This window comes from Odontesthes bonariensis, chromosome 7, assembly GCF_027942865.1.
Source record: "Odontesthes bonariensis isolate fOdoBon6 chromosome 7, fOdoBon6.hap1, whole genome shotgun sequence".
NCBI lineage: Eukaryota > Metazoa > Chordata > Actinopteri > Atheriniformes > Atherinopsidae > Odontesthes > Odontesthes bonariensis.
In genome coordinates this window covers 14,734,537-14,760,342 of record NC_134512.1, presented here as the reverse complement: position 1 = coordinate 14,760,342, position 25,806 = coordinate 14,734,537, and the positions used below count along the sequence as shown (strand labels likewise).

The following is a 25,806-nucleotide window of genomic DNA, read 5'->3' as shown; positions in this document are numbered from 1 at the left end:
CAGCTCCAGCGGAGCTGTGGAAAAATAACGAATGTGCGGTCCAACTCAAAGAGAAATAAAGCGATGAAGGCAGAAGACACGGGACGTAAAAGAAAAGGCGAGAGGAGCCCAGACGAGATGAAAACATCACAGATGAGAAGTGAAAAACAGAGGAAATGTTCACAGAAAACCAAAGCAAAAGAGGACATTTAATGATGTGAAAAGCAAGAAGAGAGGGAAATAACCAAATTACTTTTAATGAGTTTCTAAAAATGTTACATAATGAATTAATGAATAAAGTTGATTTAATGAACAGTTTGTTTTGAACAAGAAGTAAAAACAAGTCTCAGCTTGACATCTTATACTTTCATGCTTTTACTTGTAGCTGATGTTGGAGAATCAAAATGATTTCCTGTGCAACTATTTTCATGTGAACATAAATGATTGTGGAAGGAATTCTGTTGGTGTTACCCTTTAGTTTATCCATTTTTTACTGAAAGGTGTAAAACGATGCCACACTCATCAGCCTCTTCTCCTTACATTAGATACTCTCACTAGTATGGATACCCAGTTTTTCTGCTCCATCGTGTATTAAAACTCCCCAAAAATAAGTTACCTTTGGACTGAGGAATCACAGTCTTCTTCTGTCTTTTCAGACACTGAACACCCTGCCCTCCAGCTGCTGGTCGCCCAGTGCAGCGTTCAAACATCCAGCCGATATACAGATGCAGAACATTTGGCGTTTCAACCTTCCTGTCACTGTGCTGCAGGAGTCAAAGCAACGCACTCCAACAACTCCACCTGCCACGGATTTATGACACAAGTGGTTTGTGAAGAAAATCTGCTTCCACTGGATTTTTATTGCTTTTAACATTGAAAGAGTCTGAAAAGCAAACCTATACTGAGACACGGTCGAGTAGTAATTACAGCATTCTTACTCTGAGAAAAAACCCTCCCATGAGCTCGTGTCATTCATCAGAGCACGCAAAAAACATGTCCCCAAAAATAACTCCGTACGAGCCGACAAGTTTATCAAAATCCTTTTATGATAAAAAAAAAACAAACAAAAAAAAAACTCTGGTATGAATGCGCTGGGTTTCAATACCATGCAATGATATTCATTAGATGTGTGTACATGTGCAAATACATGAGTACGAGTGGAAATCTTCAGAAAAAGGGTGAAATATAAGACCATTACCATTTAATTAGCAAGGTTCAGTTTCTGTAGAAAAACATAGCAGCTGTTTTGGAGTTATTACTTTACATTAAAAAAAGGAAAAGAACACATCGCACATGACTTCTATGAAGTTTTCTGCTTCTATGAAGTCCACGTCTTACTTCTGACATCTCTACTGTCAGAAGGCGATTTAAAAGACATATATTAAAATCTATATTGGTAATTTCGTCCGATGTGGTTTTTCCTGCAGGTTGACACTTCCGTTGGATGAGAATCCGAACAGCGTTTAACAAGAATATCAACAGAATATTTCCAGAAACCAGCTGGCGGGCAAACAGTGGTGTTGTCCTAAATGTTCCCTCTGACATCAGATGACGGTAATGGCATCTGTGAAGGCTTTAACAACACAAGCTGAGAAGAAGACACTGTAATACTTTTGGCTCTTTGAATGTAACACTAAAGAGGAAACATGGGAACATTGTTAAGGTTTGCTGAGACTCGTCCTATGCGAGTGGAGAGGGTTGGCACAGAGTTTCATTCACAGCAGGACCAGGTCTGATGCCGACCGTCTCATGCATTGGAGTCTTCGTCGGTCACGCTGGGGTTCGGCGAGTTTGAAATCTCTTGAAAGAATTCATCATCTTTCAGCATGCTCTGGTGGAAGATGCAAAAGGAGAAAGATTGACGCCACGTGAAATCGAACTCTAAACAACCGACGAGTTCTTGAATCTTGATATTCTTACTGTGAGGTTTTGAATTCCTTCAGAGAAAGCTCCAATCTGCCTCACTGTTCCCTCAGAGTCCTCCATCTGTGGAGGAACATGCTCGACTTAATAAAACCAGACCCGGAAAACCCCAAAAACAGGCAGACCACATTTACCCAATCAATATGTTCGAGTCTCCATCCGATAGACGTCTTTTAAAAACAGTTATCAGATACTGTGCAGTTCTAAGCCAAATCATCGTCTATACAATGATCACCAAAAGATTGTTTTTAGAACAAGCTCACCTGTTCAAGCCTGTCCAGGTCGTCTTCGTAGATTTGGAGCTCGAAGCCTTTCTGGAAGCTTCGACCCTTTGGCATCTCCACATCCATCGGGCAGACGTACTCTTCGCTCTCTTCCTGCTTTTTCTTCCTCAGACTGCCAAAGTTGCCAAACGACATCTTCTTTGGCTGCAGGGAATCAGGAAGAGAAGAAAGAAATATTACAAATCTGCACACATTTTACAAAAAGCTCCAAAGTTCATATACTGAAAACTACTTTGTTTCGCGACTCAGAATCATTTAAATAAGCCTAGGTTAGCCTCTTTATTTCATAAAGATTTAAAAAAGATCTACTTTGCCCTGGTGAATCATTGACTTAATAATCTTTTTAAACAAACACCATGTCAGAGAACTGGCAGTCTGTTCTCAGTTAATACTTTACCTTCACTTTAGTGGTGGCAGTCAGCAAAATGTAGTCCGGGTTCTCCAGACACTCCTGTTTGAGCTGCTGAGCCTCTGAGCCAATGAGCAGACTGAAGTGTGTGGCGAGGTGGCGCCGCAGTAGAGTCTTGTTGGGGGGGATGTTCAGCAGCAGGGCCATGGTCTCCACATTGAACCGCGGCTCCAGAACCTGAACAGGAAGCAGGTGTGTGTGTTAGGAGCGGATCTGTCTGAGGAGCTCACTGCCTCAGGGGGAAACTGAAAATCCCACATTCTCACCATGAGGCCTCCGTGGACGCCGCTGCCTCTGAGGTTGGGAGCATATTCAGCGAGGTCGACAGATCGTAGCCACTCCATCACCCTGTGGTTGGTCCACTGGGAAATCTCTGCAGGCGAGATATTGTTCTACAGACACAACGTAAAGAGAGAAGATAAATAAATCAGAAGCTAGTCATTCAAACGAGAGTTTAGACCCAGCTCTACATTCTTAAATTTATAAGTCGCACACTGCTAGCAGCCTGTTGCTGTTTGAGTTCAAAAAGTTGAAAAACACAGGGGCTTAATCGGCCTCTGAGTCAGCAGTGAATGCGACATGCACAGGAGAGCCAACATGGCTGCTCTAACCAACGAGCGTCAGCTGATTCTGCACTGCCAGCTTTCTTTTTAAAAGCATTCACTGATGGGGCATTAAGTCGCTCCGTCCGGTCAGTGTGGAGCAGCAGCAAATAAACTCATTCAGACCTGATGGGACAAATGGCAGGACAAACCATTTTTCATTTCATTTACTGATGAAAACAGCAACATGAGAAGAGAGTAAAGTCAGACTGAAATTCTAGTTTCTTTACGAGCTGAGAAAAGAGTTTCATCAGCTTCACTACCTCACTGTCTGAGCCCTCCAAAAACTCCACTCATAATCAGATTATCTCTTTTTATTGAGGTGTTCATACTATTTTTATAGTCAGGGTATAGGGTATATAGGGTTAACTCTATACAGTTTGAAGCTGAAATGAGTAAAAACATACTATGCCTTTCCATGAACTTAAATAAGTTCATGTCTCCAAATACATGTTGATTAGATAAGAGCAGGATATTCAGTAAATTTTCCATTTTCGTGCGCAAATTTTTTTTTTTTTTTTTTTTTTTTTTTTTTTTTTAAACTTAGAGCACATGTGCTCTTTAAAATAAAAAAAAAGAAAATCCTGTACGGTAACATCTATGCTGAAAGTTAAAACAAACGTACCTCGTCTGACGGTCTGCGGCGCAAACAGTTGGGCTCATAGTTGTTGAGTCGCAGAACTTGAATAGCTCTCTTGATACTGAGGTGATGAAGGACACTTCCAACCTTCAGAGAAAGCAGGTCATCCTGAGGGACAAAGCCGTTAACACAAAGCTGTAACTAGGTTTCAGACTTGAATTATCATCAAAGGACATAAAACAAAACTCAAGTGTTTATCACAGACCAGGCTAACTAAAACTAACTAAAAAATGCAGCAGTCCTAAAGTGAGACGGTCATCAAACCTACTCATCTACAGGATCTGTACATCTGAGACATTTGCCTCATGCAAACACTCACCACCGTCATGTAGTGCAGCATGCGCCCATCCACTCTGCCCTCATCAAACTGGGTCTTATACTGAGGCAGGCCAATGTCATCCAGCCATCCTGAGAGGAAAAGGAAAGCATGTTGAGAATCAACAATGAAATACAAATCCGAGTAAAGCTGAAAGTAATTAAATAAACACAAAAACCTTAAAAAGGCCCTTTGAAGCGCAGAGCATGGATAAATTGGCTCATGTCTCGGACTGGCAGCTGGTACTCACGTGTCACCCAGTTGTAGTCCAGCTTTCCCTTATTATCCTCCTCCTCTGAGCCGAGGGACTGCAGAGCCAGCTGCAGCTTCTTCCTGTGCAGCGGATGTTTGATGCCCAACTCCTAAACATCCACAAACAGACAAGCGAAGTGACACCTCAGACACCACACATCAGCAGGAGAATATTTAGCCCGTCTGCCAGCTTTTGCACAAACTTATTAAATTGTTCCGCTTCGACTCACCCTCTCGAGGTCTTGCTGTGAGGCCTGTAGCAGAGTCTGTCCGGAGGAGACCCAAACACGGGCCATGTTCACGTAAAGGCCGAGACCCTGGTCCTGCAGCCAGTCACAAACCTGATCCTTGGACCAGCGTGCAAAGGGAGCATCCACATCACTGAGAAGAAAAGGAGGGAAAAAAAACTGTTACAACTGTCTGATGGCAATGAAAGGACATCAGATCATAAGACTGTGATATGCAGCAAAAGCATTTCATTTCTATTTTGTTTATCTAAAGTTTTTCAAAACCAAGAAAAACAAGGACATCGCATTCCGGCTTTCATTATTCGAACACTCACTTGTTGACTCGTTGGAAGTCATGGGACCAACCCAGTCTGGGTCCTGCTGTGGCGCGCACTCCACCTCGTTTGAACTCACCCTCTGACAGGTTGTCGTCCAGGTTGAACGTGGTAGACTGGCTCCTTTTAAGCCTTAAAAACAGAAAACATTCAAGCCTACATATCGAAACTTTCTTACAGTAATCCCTTTAGTCTGAGTTATAAAAGAATTCTGATGTTAGTTTCTACTCACTTCCCAAATAGTTTTTTTATTCCTTTGGATTTCTTCCTGCTCTCTGGCGTTGTAGGAAGTGTGTGCGTGCTGTCACCGTTAGAGGACTTCTGCGACAATCCAGCCAAATCCAGATGGTCGGTGCCCTGTCGCTCCGTTTCAGCTGCACAAACAAATGCCCACACAACATCATCGTGAGCATCAGCGTGGGAGAGAAGATTGATGGAGCAGCGGCTGTGCTGCGCCCCGGAAAACACTGCGATAAGACACTTGACGACTTCCAAGACACGGGCAGACAGAGGTCATGAGAGGGGGGCATTAAAAGCAAAAGGCTTTGTGTCAGGCATGCATCAGACACTCTGGTGTCGGACTGATACTGCGAAAAGAAGGTTTCATTTAGTAGTCATTTTGTTTTAGATTTTAAGTGGGAGGTGTATAAGATCCAAACAGATGCTTTTCTCTGATGGTCTAGATCTACAAGCAGATTTCTGTTTGTGCAGAAAAGTGCACGCGTATACATGCAGGCACACAGACACATCAACATAAAGTGTACACGGACTGTATGTTGAGCAGAAAAGAAAGGGCAGTGATGAGGCTGTGAACGGTAAAGCACTCAGACATGTAACTATTGTTGTATATAAACTAAGAAAGAAGTCAGCTTCATGAATGAGATTAGAAAAGTAATAGACGTACAAGGACACTGTAAGTAGTTTCCTTTGCTTTTTGGAAAACCACTACAACCCCACAGTAACATGTGGGCTATACTGTACCTAACATAGGCGCACTTGCACTCCTGCTGCGGTCTTCATGTGTTACAAAGAGCACACGACACGGTCCCACAGAAAAAAAAAAAAAAATACAAGACAAGAGGACAGGAATCATGATTGAGATAATAACGGGATTGGAGAGGCAGAACAGAGACATAAACAAAAAAAAAAGACATAGACAGAACGAATGGCATACAGCACCATAGAAACAGACTTCCATAATTAAATAGGGACCACAGTTTGTGTGGGCTGCAAATTATGGTCTTGGTCCATGTCGTATAATCCATGGGTGTGGCTTTGAAAACTAAAAATTGGTCCATGGTGGAAGACTAACCTTCGAGAAAATCCGACTGTGCCGGGATTTCATGTCAAACACGACCAACATCATGTCAAATCTTGTGGTTTGCTCTTACCGAGGTTTGGGCTGCTGGTTGTCTTTTTGCCTCCACGGATCTTGAAGAAGCCCTTTCCGAAAGATGAGCGAGCCTTTCTTGACCCAAAGCTGTCGTCTTCTGTGGTGGCGGGCAGAGTGGCTGAGGGACCTTTGGGCGGTTTTTCACTCATCTTACTGGCTTCTTCATTTGTACACTGAGAAAACAAACAAAGAAAAACACACACATTACTCATACACAGAATTTATATTTAGAAATGTTGATCAGGAGGTAGAAATGAGAGTTTTGGGCGAGGTTTAAAGTATACTTGTATATATATATATATATATATATATATAAAAAAAAAGAAAAAAAAAAAAGACTTTTACCTTCTCATTGTTGCTCCCGTCCAGACGGTCCTGGACCTCAGTTCTGGTGGTCTCTTGGTTGCTAAAATGACAAACCATAACAGTGCTTCACTCAGAGCGATGTAGGCATGATTTGTCCATTGTTGTCTAATAAGTGTGCACTCAGTTTGTTCCATTTCATGAAGTCTTCCAGTTTTTAAGACCAGCTACCGTGTCTGACGAAAAATCTGATCGTGTATCACTTATTTAAACTATAACGGCAGTGGTGAGCAGATTTGTTTTTCTCTTTCCAACTACTGTGCAGTCCTGCATGAGCAATGAGCCATACTCTGCCACAAGTGGTCTAATTTCCCATCACTTGGGTGAACAATACGATGCCTTATATCCATGAAAAGACACCATTGTGCTCATGATGAATTAGAGTGTGACAGGAAACTATTTAACAAAAGACAATGACATGTTTAAGTCAAACATGAGGCACATCACCACATGTACCAATGATTTGCACACTATGAATATGTGCCAGCCAGTGTCATCAGTTAGAGTGAAAACCCCATAAAATCTTCTAAATCAAGTTTTTTAACTCGCTCATTCATAGATGTAAATGAGTAGCAGAATAAAACATGTTACAAAGCGTCTGAAATAAAAGGAGCTCTGAGCAGAAGTTTGAGGTGTTTGGAGTAAAGCTACAATTAAGAGGTAGTCTTAATGTATTTTACCTTTCTACATCTGCAGGTGTGGACTCTGATACTCGCTCTGGATCAGATGGGCTGGGAGAAGGTGAGGTCTCTTCACTTAGTCCACTCAGACTCTCCATCTAAGCGAGGATGAGAATGAGTAAAGAAGACGGATATCAAGTTTTCAAAAGACAAAGCGTGCACCGCATTAAAGCAGCGACCCGTATTCTTTTAAAGCCGTGAGAGCAGTCTGAAAAACATGCCTCTAAAACTGATGGAAAAGCTTATCCACTTAATTGGATGTCAAGGCCTTCAACACTCATTTCAAAATTGTGAAATTAATGTGAGGTATTTGTGAGTGTGGGCGCTTTACTAAAAGTTTTAGAGTTTAATGAAATCTGAAGTTGCTTCAGGCAAAACAAAAAAAAGAACGAACGTGCTTTGAAACCCTCATTAGCAGTAATTTATTCTTTGAGCAAACCAACGATTGCAGGCATTTGGGACATCAGATTATGTTTTACTGTACAAACCTCATCTGGGCTATTCCTTTTTGGTTGTTCAGCATCTGTAACTTCTTGCTTTTCAGATTCCACAGACACAAAGTTGTCAGACAGGACCGCACTGGATCCATCACCAGGACTCTCAACATGCTCAGCATCTTTCGTTTTCTCTGAAGTGGACAATGAATACGATGCTGGTCACAATAACAACGACAACAAGCAAGTAACCAATGGATATAAAACTGTTGAGTTAAATGAGTTGGAAGGTACCCTGTGGAAAAAAATAAGCCTACAACCATCCACACTACATCATTTTTGTGTTGAAAGATGTCTTCAAGATTGACTCATCAGTACATTTCTATCTGTTAACATTAATTTGGTTAATCTAATCTGTAGAAGCGAAGTCTAACCTTTCTTCCCTTGTACCGACATCACCATGTCCTGAACTTTCTTGTACCGCAGAAGCGACTGTTTTAGTTCCTCAATCTTACGATCCTACCAAGGAAAAAAAGTCGAAACACAAAGTCAGACCAAACTGAAAGGAAGAGAGTTTAATCACCCGATGCAATGCAAAGTAAAGTAATGAGTACCTTTTCTTCATTTGCTGCCATCAACGACTCAACTGCCCTTTTCATCCTTTGCACTTCCACATCTAACGAGGTCAGAAAATTATTTCAGACACTGAACTGTAACATTGGGAAACTTTTTGGAGGGTAAAATGCTGGGATGTATATAAAGTCTGAACACAGAGGGCAGCAGGGAGATTACATTCAGTCCATACAGGCTGCAACATTGCAGTTACCGGTATTACAGTGACATCACAGCTGACAAACAATGTGAGGAAGCATTTCACTTAATTACCTAAGAACATTTTCACTTTTCAGAACACACATTCCACCCTAAAGCCATGTTAAAGGCTGCTTTAAGAGGCAGTCAACCTTTAAGATAAGCAATCCACTCACTATGTCAACTTTTCCCTCAGTTTTATCACCTGGACTCAAAAAGAGACTTTTTGCATTCTCTCATAAGAAAACTAACCCTGACGGTTCAATGCTGTTAAACTTGTGCCCTGTTGACCAAAACAACAGAGTTCGAATTCTCAGCATTTATGTGTAAATCTGACTTAAAATAAAGGCCGTTTTACGAGCGACACGCGTTTTTTTGGTTCGCGTCTATACTGAAAACACCATCAGTCACTGTCAGGGCTGGACAGAGCATGCAAAACACTGTGCTAAAGAGACTTAAGAAACCTTAGAGCTACTTAACAATAACTTTGAGGTTGCTTTTTTACCACAAACAGAATTATACCTGACAAACAAGTAATCTTAGAAAAGACTGTGTTGCAGGCTGTTGATTTTCATAAAGTTTAGAAGGCTTATTAAGTATTTCAGGTGGTTTAGACAACAAACTGTCCATAATGGGACTTTAAATTGATTTGATTTAATGCCGTGGCTCCTCTAGATGTGCAGAAAATACGACTCTAAGGGCACATCAGACTGTGACTGTTGGAAGGGTGTGTTTAATAAAGATAGCTGGGTTATGAGCTTCAATGTGTTCCTACACATTTTTTCCCCAAAATCAGACATTTTGAAAATATGATGAAAGCAGTAAAGTAGGGACTCGTTATGCAATTCTATTAAACTGGGCTCCTATGTGCTGAGGGGAATGTGTGCAGAGAATGAAAAATGAAATTGTTCTATACAATTAATAAACTCTTCTTAGTACAGGTGATGGGAACAGGCACAAAAAAAAGAAGACAGCTCTCACAACAAATACTGTCAGACGGCAATGAACAGGACGACAGTTCGGGTTAGCAGGGCACACGCAGGCTGCTGGTGTGAGCAGGGGAAGGTTTAGGGGACTTTGAGGAGAGACATTGAGGGGTACAAGATGTGATTATTGTAGGAGGACATGAGTCAGAGGGATGAGTGAGCAGCCTGAATGGTTATAACAACAGGTCATTCCTCATTCCTGCTGAAAACATAAAGCAAACGGTTCTTGTTGTTGTTTTAAGTTGGACATTAAAAACACAGACGGTGGACATGGAAGACCTCATTCCATTCAAAAAAGAAAAAAAAACAAGTAAATCAAAGTTGAACAGTCTAACTGGGATGTGGAACTCCGCTACGAGGGTTATAATGGACAAGCAGAGTTCAGATGGCTCATGCTCGTTCATGCAAACGAGGGTTGGGGTGGGTGCAATGATGAAGTGGAGAAATGAACACAAGCATAAAAACCCCCCTTACGTTTTTCTTTCAGCCTCTTTCTAAGAGTTTCATCTGGATGAGAGACTAAACAGGACAAAAAATATTATGACAAAAACTATAGAGAACTTCAGCTATGGTAATTTACCCAAAGACATCACACGTTCATATCAAATAAATCAGATTAGAACTTGAGGCATGCTCATTTTCAGCGGGGCATGCGATTGGCTGGCTGTCCCACCTCTCTCAGAGGAATCTGCACCGCTCATGCCGATGGCTGCGAAGCCTGTCTCATCCTGTAGGGTCCTCATCTCTCCACCTTTGCCCTCCAGCTGCGTCCTCAGTATGGCTAACTCCTCCTGTCCAACAGAGGACATCAGTGAGAACATCTTCTCCACACCGGCATCACCTCCCCCACCCCAACTCAGCACTACAAGCACACCACAACAACAAAGGTCCACAGACGCTGACGTGGCACAGAGGCACGCAAGCCACACCTGCTGGAAGGGTAACAATGTGTTTGAGGTGGGTGGCATGCACGGATGTTTCGGAGGACTGAGGCAGGAAGAATTATGCACTCTGTTATAAGGAGGAAAAAATAACAAACCACGTTTTAGTGGCCAGAACAGAAATCAAACAGACAGAAACAGTTAACTGTAGATAGAGGACCAAAAATTTTTTTTAAAAAAAGTGTAAACTGGGGGGAGGGGTCACAGAAATTTGCCAACGCTTGACAAAAGCCTACAATTAAAGCATACCTGTGGCTTTAAAAATGCTGAAACTAGTGCTTTGTACATTTTGATTTAAAGGAAGTAACATTTCTAATTGCACTTTATATGTTTCATTGCATTGTGCTCTTAAATGAATGAATTGAGTGATATCGCCATTTGACATAAAAAAAGCTAAATTCTCTTTAGCTAAAAAAAAAAAAAAAAAAAAAAAAAAAAAAAAAAAAAAGGAACCCTGCAGATTTATTTTTTCTTCCCTTGAAAAAAAAACCAAACAAAAAAAAAAAAACACCAAAAAGGAACTAAAGGGAGAGGTCAAAAACCATAATCATACTGCAAGCACAACAATCATCTTGAGGAAAGCAAACCTTCATAGCCTGGAGTTTATGCTCTTTCCTCTGTTTCTCAAACTGCATCTGGCCCATTTTGATTTTCAGGCTAGAAAGCTTGGCCATTAGCGACTAGCAGCAGAGAGACACACCAAGGGGGAAAAAGAAAATAGAAATGGAAGCACATGTGAAGACAGTTGAAGTGAAGCAAGGGGACATTAGAAGGTGTCACCATTTTGAACTTTATGGGTAGAAACTTAAGGAATGCTATTCCACTTCAAGTCTTAATCTAGATAAGAATTAACATTCAGTATCGTTACACTCCGAGAACAAGGGTTGAGATAAAGTACAGTAGCTCTGAGCCTTGAAACCCCCAGATTCACAATATCTCCTATTTAAAATGAATAAGCTTCACTTGGACTTGTGAATAGACAAAGAGTTTGCATGTTTTCTTTAACCTGAATGACACTTAAGTACTGCGTGCAAACGCAGATGTTCGCAGCATATGAGATTCGTCACCCAAGTCAGGAGGGAAATCTCCTGAAGACAACGTACGAAAGGAGAAGCTACTCCTCCAGAACATTTACTACCGAGTGGACATGGGGGACTTGCTGCATCATTCCGCTTTCAGCCCTCCACCTCGTGATCGTGGATATATTCAGAAACATAAGGTATCGATGTCAACACAACACATGGCTTGATCTGCTATTTTCAACATGTTGTAAAGAAAACAGTATTTTCCAAAGCCTTATTTCATCACGTCCTGCCTTGCATCACACTTCCTCTCATTTCCAGCTGTGAGCACAAACTTTCAACAGAAAGTCTCCTGCTGTGAAGCACATGTGCAAAGTCCAGACCAAGGACTTTCATCGGATCATAAAAGGAGAGCATAGATTTGATTTTGGAGGGTAAGAAAGAAGGCTCCGATAAACTGCACGAGTATGGAATTTTTCTTTTTGTGACTGTGATGTCATATCATAAAAGCATTGATTGTTTTACTGAAGCAGATTATATGTGAAAAGGGAGCAAAGTGCACTGTGACAACTCACCTTTGTGGATTTAAGTTTCTTTTCGTACTGTAGTTTTTCACCCTCCAGGTCAGTCAATCTGTACCGTAGTTCATCAATTTCCAGAATCAAATCCTGCAGAGGAGAGAGTAATGTGATTTTAAGATGGATGTAAAATAGCAAATATCTAAAAGCAGTAGAAACTGTCATTTCATTCCTATCATGCAAATCAGGAAGATTAAATATCTAAAACTGGTGTAATGCAGCACAGACTAAATATGAGACAAGATAAGTTTAAGGGGGATTCCTTAGAGAGTAAAAGCTCCAAAGCAGCAGCAGAGATTAAATGAGGGGAAGCTCTGATTTATGAGCTGTGAGGCGGAACGTGGAAAACAGCTTTTTTGTTCCAGTGGGGTGGAAGAGACGACAGTACTGCAGTAACAATAACACAACGTGTTTGAAAGCCTTCCAAATATCCTGCATGGTTCATCTGGGGGCAGTTATCTTCCCATCTCTCGTAAACAACATCTTAATCTTTAAAAATACTTTGACCAGAAGGCAGAAAATCCAAAAAAAAAGGAAATAAATCAGTCTGCACTACGATGTTCTTCACAACACAGACTGCAGGCATATCTCCCATGACTAATTCAGCAAATGTTGACGCTACCTTGAGGGGAAATTTTTGTGAAGCTGAAAAGACAACTGAAATATTAAAATAATATCCCAGAGAACATGAACGAGAGTTTGTTTGAGGCATGCGTGTGCATGTATGTGTTGGGCGAGACTGAAAAAAGGAGAGTATTCCAATCCAAAGAAGTAGCTTGTGTACCTCGCTGTCCCTAAATCTGTCATTGAAGTTCAGTCTTTCCTTGTCCATAGAGTTCAGCTTCAGCTTGAGGTTGGACACTTCAGACATCAGCTCAAGCTTCTGGGTTTCCAGAGAACTTCTGCACAGAAGCTCCTACAAAAGCAGATAAAACAAAACGTACATTTTTTGATCTGTAAAACAAAAAAAACATTGTTTTGTGGCTGTCAGGTAGACAGTACCGGCAGAGTAAACAGGGACAACAGCATGCATGCCGTTATAATGACTATATAAACACATAAAATGATCAGCAGAATCTCAAAAACTGGCCTTATCATGTATGAAATACACACACCTGTTGCAACATGTCCTCGGTGGCGTTAAGCTTCTCCCTGTGCTCTTCCAAACACAGGTCCAAATCTCGAATCTTCTCTCCCTGAGCCTCCACCTGGTCGGTCAGCACACTCACCTGCACAGAAAATACCACAATTTTATGTCCATTTAGCAGAACTACAAATGTGAGAAGTGAGTCTTTATGTTAAAGTATGGTTAGGTGGATACCTGAAGAACCAAGGACTCCTTATCGCTCTCGAATCGGGAAAGCCTCTCCTGGTAATGGTCGCCTCCACTCAGAGAGATGTGCCCATTGGACTGCAGGTAGAGGAGAAAGACGGATCAGACACAAAGCTGCACAAGGAAGTGTATCAGACCTTTTGAAGAGCAGTGACACAGGCCAGTTAATTAGCAATGCTCATCTTAAAAGCCTCAAGGGTTTAAATTGTCAAATGATGACCTTAAATCAAATTTTTTCACATAAAAGTGAGTCCGACTACACTGCTCTACCCTTCAAAAACAAAGCCTTACATGGCTGAAAAGAAGGATCAGAGTCAGTCTGCTCCAGAGAGCAAGTTACAGCACTACACAAAAACTCTCTCTGGCCTGCAGCCCATCACTCTCACAAACACCACTCCGATTCCCAAGAAGTCTGCGTGCTTCTTTCTGCACTCTGGCAGAGACACTGACAATACCAGCAATTCATGTCACATTCCTGGGGAACTCTGCAGAGCGAGACAGTCATGTTTCCTCTTAGCAAACAAATCAGTTGTATACTTGCTTACAGGACTGTTTGCCGATGTGGTGGAGCATTCAGTTTCAGTTTTTAGCACACACAACAACATTAATCACTATCAAATCACAAGCACTAAAGTACTTTCTGTCCATCTCAGACAAACTTCCTTCACAATTATACAACTTGCACCAACTTTGAAATATAAATCTCAAAAGAAGCCGAAGCCTTTAGGGAGTGATAAAAGAAAAGCAACAGCAGCCTCTATATTTCAAACCTTTTGTGAGCATCAAGATAAACCAGTTATGTGACATTACAAGTGAAACTGATAAACCCTGAGGCTACACTATTCTGATGAGCAGTAGAGAGAGGTTAGTAGAGGTGCACCGAATATTCGGCAACCGAAAATATTCGGCCGAAAACGCAAAAAAAACCACATTCGGCTTTCGGCCGAAAGCCAAATGAGTGGCCGAATCGGAGGCCGAATAGTGGTGACGCAAAATTATCCACTTCCAGACGGCGGAGTCGACACAACCAAAGTGATCTGTAAACTCTGCCAATATGCCGCCCATTGATTCAATGCGAGACTCCGGTTCTTTTCACAGATGTTTATTAACGCCACATCAACACCGTATAACTAAATGTTCAAGTAAACAAGTAAACAAAATAAAATACAACATTAGTTGTTGTAATCATTAAAGAAATAGCATTCTTAGCATTGTCGCTGGTACCAATAAATAATCAAAGTAATACTGGCCACTTTAGCTGCTTCTCAACCAACGGCAGAGTCATTCCCCAGAGGCAATCTTCACGGTCAGAACTAGGATTCTTTAACTTACACTTCTCCTCTGCATTACATTCACACAGTTACAGCAAACACCACGAAGCATGGAGTAATAAAATAAAAATAAACTAGCAGGTAACATCACGCTACAGGTGCTCCTCGGTCTCTGTGTGAAGCTCTCGGAGCTAACCGACGCTACTTCCTGTTTTACTTGTTTCCACGTAAAAGCATGTATTTCAAAATAAATTAAAAATAAAAACTCCTGCATTTACAGCCAAGTTGAATTGTCTTCTCACCGTAGTAGTTTCAGTCTAAAAATATCACTTAAAGGCAAAACACACAAACTACAAAAAATGCTGCCACTGTTCCTGAAGGAGCAGGCTACCTAGACTCTATGCCAAAAAGGACACTCAGATAATTTGTTATATTGCATGTTTTTACATTTTTGTGTTGGAACGCTTTTATAATATTATAATATTTTTTGTTGTATGAAATGAATGAAAAGAAACCCAGAATGAATTGAAAATGGGAATTAATGAAACTTATCTCTAGTTATTAGTTATAGTTATTAGTAATAACTTTTGAAGATTTCAAATAAACATTTATTTTCTTTGAAAAACATGTCTAAACATTTATTGTAAGGCGTAGATTTAAGCAATATTTAAAAATGGTGAAAAATCTAACTTTTGATAACTTAACTGAACTGTAATATTCGGTTTCGGTTTCGGTATTCGGCCAAGTGATTAATTATTATTCGGTTTCGGCCACAAATTTTCATTTCGGTGCACCTCTAGAGGTTAGCGTGACAAATCTGTGATCTTCTGTGAACAAACCTCTCACACTTGGGTCGGTTTTATGAGTAGTTGTAATCAATGCAACGCTGTTACATTAGAGATTTCAGAGTGTAATGTGTCTTTGTAGATGTCGGGCTCTCACCTGGTGACCATGAAGCCACTCGACCAGACTGTCAGCCGTTGAGTCAGGGATCTGGCAGCGGAGACTTTCCCTTTCCTCTGTGTCCATCAACTCCAGGACACTCCTCAGGTCCTCCAAGAGGTGAAGCGCCCGCAAACTACCCATGAAAGGGGAAGTAGGCGACTGACAGTCAAACAAACCATTGGAGTAGTCTATGGCCTTCGAGCCTGAGGCAAAGAAACACAGAGAAGATATTGAACCTTATAGTACAGAGAGGGCAATAAAACAAGGAGTCAAAGCTTACACCATCTCAATTCACCGTGACATAAATAATAAGACCTCTATTTACTTACTTTTAGTCTACTATCGCAAAGTGAAAAAAAATTAAATAACTCCAATAAAGGTAGTTGGAGCCGACCATTAAAAGCAGTGGTTTGACTTTAAATTCTCTGTTGAATATGGCAAATTATACAAGTTACATAGTTTATTTCTAAACTATAAGGTACCTATTGTGAAAATGTCAAAACAGCCCATGTAAGCACAGAATAAAAGCTAAACCCTCTTACAAACCTCTGAGCTCCAGACATCACGTAAGCATCTGATATGTCAAGCTGTGCAATAAACCACGACGGGACGCCAGAGAAAGTCTTATCAATGTTTACTCAACATGGAAGAGGGATTTCAAGGAATTATTTGCTTTATGCTTTTACTAAGCCAAAAATAAGCATTCGCAACATAACTGCATCGAGTGATTTATTTAGTAAACATTGAGACAAAAGTTTCAATGATGCTTAACGCGGCTGGAGAACTTTACCTGCTATTATACCATCCATCTGCTCCAGGGCAGCAGCCAACATGTCGCTGGCATCAGACATCATCTTCGGTCACTGCTGATGAACCTTTAAGAGCAATGACACCTTTATCTCACGGTGAAAAATCACTTGGCCCCATTTTTGTGAAAAGCATCACGGAATCAAAAATTAAATATAGGAAAGTCATCAAATACCTCTGTGATTAACAGAAAAACACCTCTAAAACATGAGGAATCTGACATGCACCGTGAAAGAATTCCCGAACCAAATCGGCATGATGAATTTGATCATCTTAGTTTAGCCATCTGACAAAATTCCTGCAGTTCTGTCAGCTTGAGATTTGAGTATGCGGAGCGATCATGAAGAGTACAAATTCAGCAAAGCAGTCACATGGCTGTTCAGCCGTCTGGGCAATGCACAGCGGTAATTCTTGGCATCGAACGTATCGTCACAGAAATGTTCCCACCCAGGAATTACACTGCTCTCAGCTCTGAAATAGAATACTCTGGCTGGTAAAATACCATGCTTGTGAATGTTAAAAACGGATATACGACAACCTGGGAACTGTGGTGGGTTTAAAATGACTGTGATAAACCCAACTGAAGGATAAAATGATGACTGCTCTGCTGAGTTGTGCTACTTTTACATGCTTGATACTGGAGAGGCTGTATGCAGATTTTGTTCGAGTAAGACTGATGAATAAAGCATTTTAGAATATCAATCAGGCCATTTACCTAAAAAATATTGGTACACAGAATGTCCTGCCAATAGGACACTGGACACTTTATTTGGAGTGGGGTGGGGATAAATTTAGTGTCACAGTATTGGACATTTGCCCACACAACACAGCAGCCCCTTTATCTCTGACTGTTTAATCAAACTGCTCTGCTGTATTACGGAGGCTCTCTGCACAGACCAATGATCCTGGGAGCACTCAACACTGCGACATAGCACCGTTTTCAAACTTTATGGAAACCACCCACAGACCCAGCACAGTCATTTCAGCATTTCTGTGGTCACATTTTCCATTATGTGTAAAATAAGCACGCACTAAAACATAAAAACACAACACACAGCAGGGCGAGACGAGCCGGCGTGCCCACGGTGAACTGCTGAGAGGTCCCCAGCAGCAAAAGTCTCAATGCGCATTAAAATGCTTCTCTCAGGTTACCTTCAGTGGGTGCGTGTGGGACGTAAACTCGATGTTTGAACGTTCTGGTAGTTTTTTCTTTGTCCATGATGCAATACTAGGCAGTGATACACCTCGTCTAAGCTTGTTAGTATTAGGAATACTGGCGTCTCTGATTTCCAGCTCAATATTGCGAACAAATCACCCAAGTTATTGGGCTAACCCCATTTACCCTAAAAACAACATGCTCTAACAGCACTGAGGTAGTGTTTGGCTTTCTGTTACAATCCCAGATACCCATCAACACACGGAGGCCAAATTACTAGATTTTCAACTGACAACAGTTACAGCCATGCAGAATGCTTCAGCAAAACAATATCATGAATCCAGTATTTAACAGCATCTGAGTTTACTCAGTCTGTTGTGTGGTGACTCAAACTGAGGGCCTGGAGGGCATCCACTACAAAAACCAGAGTCAGGTTTTCTCTCGCGGCCGAAGAGCAAATATGGGCAAAGTTAACACATGACTTTCAGCAAACAAACTTCAAACACACCAGACCAGGTCCAGGCATGTTGCTTTCAGACCCACAGTCCATGTAACAGTCAGGGCGAAACACGTATGAAGTACCTGTCTGAGCATTTCCATCCAGGATTCGAGGTGGACGTAGAGCTGAAGGCTACGAATACCTAATAACAGAGACGTGTCCTCTGTCCTCACGTCCCAGGAAGCTTGCACGGTGCGTTAGTCATATGTAAACACAAGAGAGCTGTCTAGCAAGCAGATGAGGAGACATAACCCTGCCTTCATAATTCTCCTGAATAATCCAACTTTTACAACAGATTTGGTTCAGTTTTGTATTTCGTGCCTAAAGCAAATTGAGGAGAAACGTTTTACCTGAGTTTGCCGTCAAAGTGTATGTTCAGTCTGTGCAAGTTTGCCATCGATGGAGACATCTCAAAATCTCATCAACCAAGCACTGCTCACAAAAACAATGTCTCACTGTCTGTCTGTTTTCTATAGGCAGTACTCTCACCAACCATGAAAACACACAGAGAAGGCTATTGTTCATCATAGCAGGGTATTTTGACTGAGGGGCATGCACTGCTACAGCACGCATAATGCTTACAGCAACACCTGCCTGCATAGCCTTTTCAAAGACCCCTAAAACTAAACCAAAAAGGACAAAGAATGTGTTCAAAAGGCAGTCTTGCCCTTTGGTGAAACAGCCATGTAATTCATGGAGACATCCAGAGGATAATGAACACAAGAGGGAGATTGGACCATAATAATTGCTTTCAAATCCTGCAGCACTGGTCCCTTTAGGCAGAGAGAACCATTATAACTCACTCTCACTGGACAACCTAAGGAGAGCTCAAGTATTCCTGGTATGGAAAAGAAAAAGAAAAAAAACCTTGTAAACTCAGCTTCTGCACAGGAAATAGAAAACAAAACAGAAGCCTCAGGGTCTCTTGTCTGTGGGAAGACAAGAGTTTACAACCGCAGCGCAGCTGACTTTTAACAGCATGTGTTGAGATCCAGTTGCCATGGTGGTAAGGTCTTGGTAAGAGAGGAATTTACAAACCGGGCATAAATCATATAGCTTCTTCTATATTTATCCAGGTAACGGAACGATTGACCACGGACAGGACTGAGCAGACCCATGCCTTTCCACATAATCACACTTTCTATGCTTTGACTCGTGCAGGCCGTGGCTCATTTTTCACCTTTGCACATCGATTTCATGAGAGAAAAAAAAACAAAAACACAGCAGCCCATTTTACCTCAAACTGGGAGCAGATACAATCTGCTCTGCACATCTAGATAATCAACTTCCTATTTTCTGTTGAACTGCCCCACTATAACTAGTCGTGCGAGCGATTTGACCGTAAGCAGTGTACCAGTGATCTTGAGGAAAGGCTCCTGGTTTAAAGATGCATGAAATGTAGCGGTACAGTAGAAAGCTGCGTCTAATGATTCAAAGGACGCCTACAGGACGCTGCTCCAGAATAACCTGCAGCTATTTCCAAAGTGGGTGAGCCAGCAGAATACATCATCTCTAATTTTATACCACCAGACAACAAGGCCCGTGTAAAAACAGAAAGCGCAAAGTGGGGAAAGGCCTTTTCTTTTGATAAATATCTTTCAAAAGGTGGAAATAATGAGGTTAAATGCAACACCTCTTCGAGAACTCTTGTGCCTGTGTGCACGAGATCACAGTAGAGATCCCCAAAGTTGGACAGCAGCTCACATTCCTTTCATTGTACTCACAACCTGTTCCTTAATTTGACTAAAAAGTTACAAATCTCTGTCATTCCGGCCAAACGCAGTGAAATGCAACACTTTATCGTGTCCATGTGGCACAGCTTTCCACACAGCTGTTGATTTTCAAGCTTTATAGTGAAACATTGTTTAATATTACTCCACAAATTCCTTGCATTTCTTTCCCCATTTGCACTGTAGGAAGGAAGAAGTTACAATGAGAGCCATGGGAGTTTCCCCCAAATTAGGTGAGCTTTCGATAAAGAGTTGAATTTCTTTCTTCTTTTTTTAAATGCCATATTTTAAGGCTGCTGCTGTGAAGAGCAATAGATGCTCAAAACCAAGCTCTATGTGGTCGGGTCATGTTGAGAACATGTGGCGTTTGCTTTGAAGACAATTCACTTGTTTTGGAAAGCTTTTGAAAAAACGAAGACCAAACAGCTTTCGAGGTCGACGTGGGGGCAATAAAACAAACTGATCAGGTTTCACCGCCCTGGAAAAGACTCCAGACAGTAAACTTTACAGTCTGGGCAACTTCAGCTCAACACCACCGGGTATCCAGGCTGAATCTAAACCCCACCTTGAGGCAAACGACACACTTAATGTAGTTTAGTTTCTCCAAAAGAGGTGCCCTCAAAGCTGTGTGGGAGAGGCTAACCACAAATCCGGAGATGTGGCAGCCATAAACCCATTTTTGTTCCACATATTTCTCGAAACAAACCATTACCGTTACCAACGGGTAGCGAATTAGGACTAGATATACATAAGGAGCAATTGTTGTTTTTTTGTTACAGTTTTAATACCAAAAACACATGAATTGAAAGTGAGACTTCTCGTTAACTAACTACACCGGTTAATAGAAAGCATCCCCTGAAGCCCGCTCGGACTTGTCGGACATTGTCAAAAACAGGTCAAAGTTAAAAATCGGCCGTTGGGAGTTAAAACGTTAAACAAACGCGGGCGCGAGCCAAGGCAGTTGGTCCGCACTTAGTTAATGTTAAAATAAATCACGACCCGGAAAATTAAAATAAATAAAAAAAAAAATCCACAGAGTTTCTTACCGCGAGTCAGCTCGAAGAAGAAATTAGATTTTCCGTTGGTTTGTTTCCTCTACCATGTACATAAGACTCCACAGAGTGTAGTTTCTTAACTTCTCAGTGCCCACCAGTACAACCCCCGCGTCCCACATCGCTACGCCATGATGTAGATGTGACAAGTCAGTTGGAAAAGTTGGGACGTCATGGCTGGAAAATCCCGCCCTGCTCCGACCGGGATTGGCCCGGAGCAGGAACTTTTTCTAACAGGGCCCTGTTGCGTTCACTGTATTACGGCGGGGTGGGATGTGTGAGTTTTTAAGAATTAAAAACGTTCCTTAATATCGGTAACAGTTCACAAGAACAAAGTATTCCTTAAAATTATTACGTCTCTTTATTTATCGTGGATTATTGTGATAAAAGTCGTTCAATTGCAGAGCTTAACAATTTATACATTTATGATACTTATAATTTTTTTTTCGATTTTGTTTCTGTAAGCCGAAGGTAGCATTTTCCTAAAAGTCTAGTAGGTCATTACATATCTGTGGTGGATCTAAGTTAAAGAAGCACAAGCGACATCTAGTGATGAGTAACAGCCAATAATAATTTTTAAATTGGAAAATAAAAAATAAACGTTAATTCCGTTTCTTAAAAATTGTAAGTTTTACTTAAAGAAACAATGCAGAAAACATTAAAAGCAAAATTCAAAAGTGAGCATGCAGAAAGGCCCTTTCACACCGCTTATTTATCAGCAGATTATTCTGATATTAACATCTATGCTGCATGCGAATGTTGAAGCTGCTTATCATGCCAGTTTATACAGATTTTTTTTAAACTCTTCTTTTTCCAGATGATTGTACCAGTCATTTCAGTTGATGGCACGCTTTAGGTAACATATTAATCTGAAATTTTATTCTCAAACATAGCTGTCAGATTAAAATAAAAGAACATTTCCATCTGAAATCAAGTCACATAATACAGACATTACAATATTACAATATGGACAAGAATATTTCAATAGAATAAACATTGCATTTCATGTTGTGGAAACTTCATAAAACTACATGCATTTTCTACTCTCAAGCACCTACTTTAAAGTTATGTAACAGACTATGATATCATTCTGTCTCTACAAATTTCAGTCTAAACTGGCTCTCTCCCCGGAGAATTCAACATCACCACAGGTCAGGTCAACCATGTGTCCCCAAAGCGGTGTCCCTCCTCAGGGGCCTCTCCACCTTCACTGTGCTGGGGTCACATTCCAGCATCTCTCTGATCCAATCATCATCCAGAGCTCCCTCTATGAACTCCTCCAGACTTATGATGGCTATAGACAGAACAAGGACAGGCAGCAATTACAGACAAACAGCAGAGGACAGACTCCATCAACATCATTTGATCTGGTCCCCCCTTTGTCTCTGAGGACTCATTTACAAAATGTAAATGTTTATTCTTATGAATCAGAATACAGGGATAAGAAAACCAATTTTATACTCCTGTGACAAAACCATTGCTAAATGTCTTGAACTTCAGCATCACACTCAAACTACTCAATCTATTAAATACTTCAATTGAGCTATAAGTACACTTCAGAGATATTCTCACCAAATAATGATCTTGTTTCAAGTGGTTGAAGAAATGTGTTTCATTAGATTTCTATCACAGCTAAACTTCTTTAGAGGATTTTCAGATTTAATTAAACCTTAGATTAAAAGTTCAATTAAGACCTGACCTGCCATACAAGTTGCATTGGGACCCAGTGGGTTGAGATTTATGCGCTACAATCAGATTTTAATCTTTCTTTAGCAGTCTTGTACGTCCACTGAGACCATTAGAAAACCAAGAAAAGTTACAGTGGTGGACAATATGGTTGGGATATTTACTTTCTACAGTTCCCTTAGGGGGAAAAGACCCACTAAGCGCTCTATTCATCTGACAGAGAGTGTGATATCTCTGTTTAATTCCAGGTCTAAATAAGTGTCCACTGCGTTTTCAAGCAGAAAGGGAAAATCATCTCTTCACCATTGTTGTCTTTATCTAATCTCACAAATATCCTGTTTGTGCATTCTTCAGCTGTGAGTGTGTTGGGTTTGGTTCGAGCAGCAGCAATGTTCATCTTATAAACGGCCTGCGAACACAAGAAAACACCCACCAGTCAAACTCAAAGACACGACATCTCGCACAACAATCGTCAGAACAAAAGCTCTGGTTTTGCTTTGTACAGCGTTTGTGTGCGATACCAGAGCAAAAGCACACACACCTGCATGATCTCCAGCATTTCGTCCTTAGTAATGGCTCCGTCTCTGTCTTTGTCGTAGAGTTTGAATGACCAGTGAAGTTTCTCCACAGCTGAGCCTTCAATAAGCATGCTGATGGCCATGACATACTCTCTGAATTCAACCACACCATCCTGAAAAAACAGACAAAAGGGGCATGTTCAAACAGCTAGGACACAAACAAACCAGTAAATTAAGATATTTAGTATAGTATATTTCAAAAACTGTTCTAAAAACTGAGAGGGTTTTAGTATTTAACAGCAGCCAGTTCAACAAGAGAGGAGCCTGAAAGTTAAAAGCTCTCCCTCCAGTTTTAGTCTTACAGATCCTGAGAATCAGACTCAAGCCAGGACCCAGGGAACAAACAGGGGGCTAATCGGGATTAATAAGATCTTCCAAATAAGATGGCGCCTGGCCATTAAATGCTTTATAGGTTTTTAAAAGAATTTTAAACTATCCAAAATTCAAAGAAGGGAGGCAAAAACAGGAGAAATGTGTCAGCACTCTGAGCTGTTTATGCCTTCTGGTAAAATTGTATTTAAATAGTCCAGCATAGATTTAACGAATGCCTGAACCAGGTTTTTCAGCATCGCTTTGGGACAGGATGCCTGTAATTTTGGTAATGTTCCACGGATGAAAGAAGACCTGTTTGATATGGGAATTAAATGGCAAATCGTGTTGAAAAAATTACTCCAAGGTTCCTCCCCGTTGTACTGGCAACCCCCCAGAGTGATGATGTGATGGGACAGAGCAACTTTGAGACAATTCATCATAAATCATGATAGAAACCATCTGTTAACACCTATGAATAGGAGAACTACAGCCCTCACAGTATCACATGTTGCTTACCCCATTATTGTCCAATGTACGGAAAATCTGTTCAGCATACTCAGCTGATTCAACGCCCACGGTTCCATAACAGAAATGCCTTTGAAACTCATGAAGAGTGATCAGGCCGCTCGGACACTCATTTATAAATTTTCTACAAACAAAAAGGAAGGAGAGTTTCAGTTGAAGTACATAAAAAAAGCATTGAAGGAGTACAGCTGAAGGTTCAGCCCTGCGACGAGAGAGGACATGACTTTTAAAATGAGAATTAAGGTCAGCCCATCCCCGACCTGTGGAGATTACACATGTTGGAGAGCTTCTTTGCACTCTATGAGTGGAGTGCTCAGGTAATGAGGCCAAATGATTTTGGAACCAATTTACAGCATCATTACAGAGTGAAGCTAATCAGCCATGTGTTGTCATGGAAATAAAGGGGGATTATGGATAACTGTCTATACAAATGCTGCCACAGCTAAGTACAAACAGCAGCATACAGCTGAGTGAGAGCGACCTAATTTCCAAAAGGCATCAAGTTAAAGATGACAGGCTTCTTCGATATTTTTGGCTTCATTAGTCTTTTAAAATCCTGAAGGATTAAGTTTCAATTTACCAAAAACAAAAAGGTCTGAAGAAAAAGTTTGGGAACCTTCTTTAAAGGGAATTTTACTCCTTCGAAAGGCAACACTATCTGGTTGCAGCTAAAATTAGTTCAGTTCTCGATAGATTTAGATCTTAAATTTATGTATATATAGAGCAGATTCATAACAAAAAGGCTGCAGTTTTCACCCCTGCTTACAGCAAATGGCTTCTAAACTTAAAAGGTCTATTCACTGATACTGATGGACTGTGAAGGCCTTGAGGTGGCCTACTGTGGACACCTTTAATTATTGAACTTCTCATCAACCTCAGTTTTGGAAGACACTCGAAGCGAACACCAAAAATGAAACAGCCCACACTCCATTTGCTGCAGCGTCTCCACCCCAATGTTTAAAAGTTGGAGAAGCATTGCTCCGTAGTCGTGTTACTACACAGCAGAACATGGCACCAATCTGCCACGTCTTCTAGAAGGCCATTTCATTTTATTGATTAATGCTATGAGGAGCTTTTTCTTGGTCTTCAGATCTCGACAAAGCTGCTCTCGTATGTCATTTCATAGATAATGATCCGAGGAAATGCTCATCTGAAAACTTTTTGCCATCTTCATATAGCCTTCTCAATTGCTTCCAGTGCACGGAAACACCTGTAGCTGCTGATTATTGAGAGGTTTTATATCCAGTTCTACAAACCATGAAATCTGTGCCGACAGTACTCTCTTCTCCACTTTACTGACCGGGATCTTGTACCTGAATACACAAGTAGTGTTGAAGTACTTGTCAGCGAATATTTAACAGCTAAATAAATCAAATCTTACCTGAACCATTCGTACAGCTCTGTGATGTAGGACTCTCCTCTCCTACGTGGCAGGTTAGCAGCTTGGCCCATTCTGTAATGAAGGAGCAACAGCTCCACACTCACAACTGACTTTATATACATACCAAATCCCAGCTTACGCCATCTCTGCTAATTTGACCTGGTCACATTTTACAAATTACTCTGAAATAATCTTCTCAGAGTGGCGGGCAAAAGGGAATGCACTATGTGCACTTCAAGGCAAATGTAATTAATCTTATTGCAAGATGTGAGACTGAAAAGTGGCTTTTCTAACTTCAGTGTTGCTGTTCTTTAAACATTCTTTCTTCATTTGCGTTTGCAATAAATAAAACTAACA

At 41.0% G+C, this 25,806-nt stretch overlaps 2 protein-coding genes across 8 annotated transcripts; both read right to left on the bottom strand.

The window, feature by feature from the left end:
* Positions 1 to 219: 219 nt before the first annotated feature.
* On the bottom strand, positions 220 to 21,095 carry ppfibp1b (PPFIA binding protein 1b). 7 transcript variants are annotated; one of them, XM_075469597.1, is made up of 28 exons: positions 20,962 to 21,095; positions 16,514 to 16,598; positions 15,721 to 15,926; positions 13,496 to 13,585; positions 13,290 to 13,403; positions 12,959 to 13,090; positions 12,172 to 12,264; positions 11,162 to 11,254; positions 10,307 to 10,424; positions 10,108 to 10,152; positions 8,452 to 8,513; positions 8,272 to 8,356; positions 7,892 to 8,031; positions 7,404 to 7,501; positions 6,706 to 6,766; positions 6,359 to 6,533; positions 5,949 to 5,981; positions 5,200 to 5,341; positions 4,968 to 5,099; positions 4,636 to 4,786; positions 4,404 to 4,515; positions 4,157 to 4,245; positions 3,823 to 3,945; positions 2,862 to 2,987; positions 2,584 to 2,772; positions 2,166 to 2,330; positions 1,900 to 1,965; positions 220 to 1,810 (listed from the first exon to the last, which is right to left on the bottom strand). In XM_075469597.1, the coding sequence occupies exons 2-28, from the start codon at positions 16,575 to 16,577 to the stop codon at positions 1,727 to 1,729; spliced, it is 2,988 nt and encodes a 995-aa protein (XP_075325712.1). In that variant the 5' UTR covers positions 16,578 to 16,598; positions 20,962 to 21,095; the 3' UTR covers positions 220 to 1,726. The 7 variants fall into 7 exon arrangements, with proteins under 7 accessions (XP_075325712.1, XP_075325713.1, XP_075325714.1 ...); XM_075469598.1 differs by lacking the exon at positions 5,949 to 5,981; XM_075469599.1 differs by lacking the exon at positions 10,108 to 10,152.
* Positions 21,096 to 21,968: 873 nt separating this feature from the next.
* Positions 21,969 to 25,737, bottom strand: LOC142383836 (guanylyl cyclase inhibitory protein). Its single transcript, XM_075469596.1, has 5 exons — positions 25,450 to 25,737; positions 24,060 to 24,192; positions 23,195 to 23,344; positions 22,957 to 23,062; positions 21,969 to 22,261 (listed from the first exon to the last, which is right to left on the bottom strand). Exons 1-5 carry the CDS (start codon positions 25,569 to 25,571, stop codon positions 22,125 to 22,127), a joined length of 648 nt encoding a protein of 215 aa, XP_075325711.1. The 5' UTR covers positions 25,572 to 25,737; the 3' UTR covers positions 21,969 to 22,124.
* Between the last annotated feature and the right edge of the window lie 69 nt (positions 25,738 to 25,806).